The sequence below is a fragment of the Aspergillus foveolatus genome, assembly GCF_047715535.1.
Source record: "Aspergillus foveolatus strain CBS 279.81 unplaced genomic scaffold BDW70scaffold_329, whole genome shotgun sequence".
In the NCBI taxonomy this organism is placed as follows: Eukaryota; Fungi; Ascomycota; class Eurotiomycetes; order Eurotiales; family Aspergillaceae; genus Aspergillus; species Aspergillus foveolatus.
The window spans coordinates 1-2732 of record NW_027396393.1 but is presented as its reverse complement, the minus strand read 5'-3'; the positions used below and the strand labels follow the sequence as shown (position 1 = coordinate 2732).

The 2732-nt window shown below is 53.1% G+C and overlaps 1 protein-coding gene across 1 annotated transcript; it reads right to left on the bottom strand.

Annotated features, from left to right (window-relative positions):
- Positions 1 to 667: 667 nt before the first annotated feature.
- BDW70DRAFT_169030 (uncharacterized protein) lies at positions 668 to 2340 on the bottom strand (the record flags this gene model as incomplete). Its single annotated transcript, XM_073742598.1, has 3 exons — positions 668 to 2061; positions 2123 to 2197; positions 2334 to 2340. 3 exons carry the CDS (start codon positions 2338 to 2340, stop codon positions 668 to 670), a joined length of 1476 nt encoding a protein of 491 aa, XP_073590406.1.
- Positions 2341 to 2732: the final 392 nt, after the last annotated feature.

Sequence of the window (2732 nt, the reverse complement as noted above, 5' to 3'; positions counted from 1 at the left end):
GAGCGAGGTTATCAGAATCTCATGACCATCACCTCACCGCGCGGTTATGGTGATGGTTAACCGCGGCTAACCGCGGTTATGCCGCAGCCTACTCCACGCCAGTGGGCTTATATCTCTCTCCTCATTCTCAAGCCCCTTTTAAACCCATCACCATCTTATCGAATCTACCTACTCATTCCGTCGCCAAGTAGTAATATTCCACAATGAAAACCTTCCCTGAAGCAGACATTATCTGACTGCCGCCTTCTGGAGGACTCATTTAAGCAGAGCCTCCGGGTCAAGTACGTTTGCCTCGCGAAGAAGTGCCGCGATAGGGGTGGTTGTGTAAACTGGAAAAAAATAGTCAGAGCTGCCAAGCACAGGTATTGTTAATTGGCCTACTTGTTTGTTGCATGTTTTTTGAGACTTTCGAGGTCCGTAGAGAGATGGAAATCTAGCGAGTGATGGTGGCCACCTGCAGCCTTGGGATCAGTGGCGCATCACCCTGTTCAGGCGTTATGCTTGGTCCCTCCTGCAGTGTGGCTGGACAACAGAAAGCCGCGCCCGCACTAACCCTGAACAGATGCGCGGTTAATTTGGGGCCTGGTATGGCACACAAGTAGCGAAAGAGCAGTTTTCCCCACTGTCCAACTCAGGATATAAACAAATTGATTAAACAATCAGCAAACTAAGAGTTAAACCACATATTTGCCATTCTCAACCCCCTTTCGATTTGCACATCCAGATAATAACGATAACCACTCAAAGCCACATGCACGGCCCGACACTCCCAATAGACCGTAACCACCGCGTCAGCAGGAGCGTCATACCTCTTCACCAACTCCGCGACGAGCATCGCACCGACAATAATCCCAAAGAACGAGCAAACAGCGAGTAGCACCACGGGGCCGCGATTCGCCCAATGGGAATCATTCAATGCCTGCCGAATACTGCGCTCCTTGCTGGGACTGAAACAAAGTGATATGGGGAGCATCAGCAGCGGAGAAGCAGCAAAGATTGTCAACGCTAGGTCGAGGACGCCTATGCCAATGGAAAAGTTGTTGTTGTCTGTCGTGTAGGTGAAGCCGGGGTCGACGTAGAGCCAGTTGAAGGCGCAGAGTTGGTCGGCAGAGCAGGTGGTTGTGCCGGGGCCGGCGAGGACATGCTCGGCCACACAGTCGTAGCTGGGGCTGGGCCCGCGGTAGCCGTAGCCTACATTGGTATCGAATGTCATGTGGAAATTGACGTGGAGGACATAGACCATTGCGAACCACTGCGCAAGTGCGAGGGTGTAGAGCGTCCACCGAGCGATTTTGATCTTGCGGGGATCCCGCCCGCAAGAGTAAGGGTGGTAGGCGAGGAGGCCGCCGTACTTCCAGGGGATCACCCAGCCGATGAGGAAGGGGGCGGAGGCGCGGTCTGGCGCGGCCGCGAGTTGCGCGAATGTTACCCACCACCACACGGTGGATGCTAGATCATGGGCGTGGAGGAACCAGTCTAGCGGGCCGAGTTCGCGGAGTGCCTTACAGGGTTTGGACTCTGTCTTGTACAGGGCCTGGTGGCGCTTTTCGAACTGATAGAGGGAGCCGATGAAGAAGAAGGCGGCTTGGGTCCAGACGGTGAGCAGGGTTGGCCAGATGGCGGAGTCTCGCGGGGTTGATGGGACGACCTTGTAGTCATTGATACACGATATCACATCACACCAGTCCTCAGTGTCATCGGCGTTGCCCTCGCGTGGTATTTTGTTCGTCGAAATATGGCCGACGCCATGGTAGTCGCCCGCGGTAGTGTTGAGAGCGGCTTGGACCGCAGTACAGTTCTGATTGACTGGAACGTCGGGGTTCCTGTAGCACTCATGGAAGCGGCTATTCTTGTAGAGTGCAAATTCAAGGCTGTCTGGGTCCAAGCTGGTGTCTGTACTATGAGGCTTGGTTGCGAACAAGATGGCGTAGACTACCGAGACTATAAGGAAACCAAGCTGCACTAGTCCCGCAGCCCATACAAGGCCACTGAGAAGAAATCTCCAGCGACTGCGGGGAGCTTTGCGAGGGGTCTCGGGGAATTTGCATTTGGCGGGCTCGCCTATGCGAGTTAGCATTATTGATTGATGACTTAGAATGGTGGATAGAGAGGGATATCGAACGTTCTTCCTGGAGCAGATGAGTCGGGACTCTTCCATAGTCATATGGCCATGACTGTCGCGGCATTTTAACCAGTGCTGGGGGCAGAAAAAAAAAAAGAACAGATTGAGAGGCAAACTTCTCAACCCTACAGTCAGTGTAGGGCGATGGTTAAATACTGAAACAGCCTGGATGGTGAACGGGAAGTGCAGCCTTGCTCGATATATTGACAACTGGACATGTGCGTGAAGTTGACCAATTCGAGCTGGGCGCATGTTTGTCGCGGCCTGCAAGACAGAGTGCCCAGTCAAATGTCTTGACTGCCTGCAGGTGCTCAGCCTTTGGCGCGATTATAGTCTGGAATAATAAACAACGCCGCCTAAACAGAAGAGGCCAAGGCAAGGCTGAAAATGCCAAGGAGGGTGTAACTAGAAATAACCTGGCTGCGGCTGAGGGAAGTGCACGGGCAGTTTCGACGCCAATTCCCGAGGAGCAGCCACTGATCAGAAAGACCTAGAGTACGAGATGAAAAGAGTGAGTAGACTGCGGCAACATCCGCGATATATCCAAATCCGCATATCCAAATCCGCATTATCCGCGGATATGGATGTATTCCGATATCCAACTATCCGC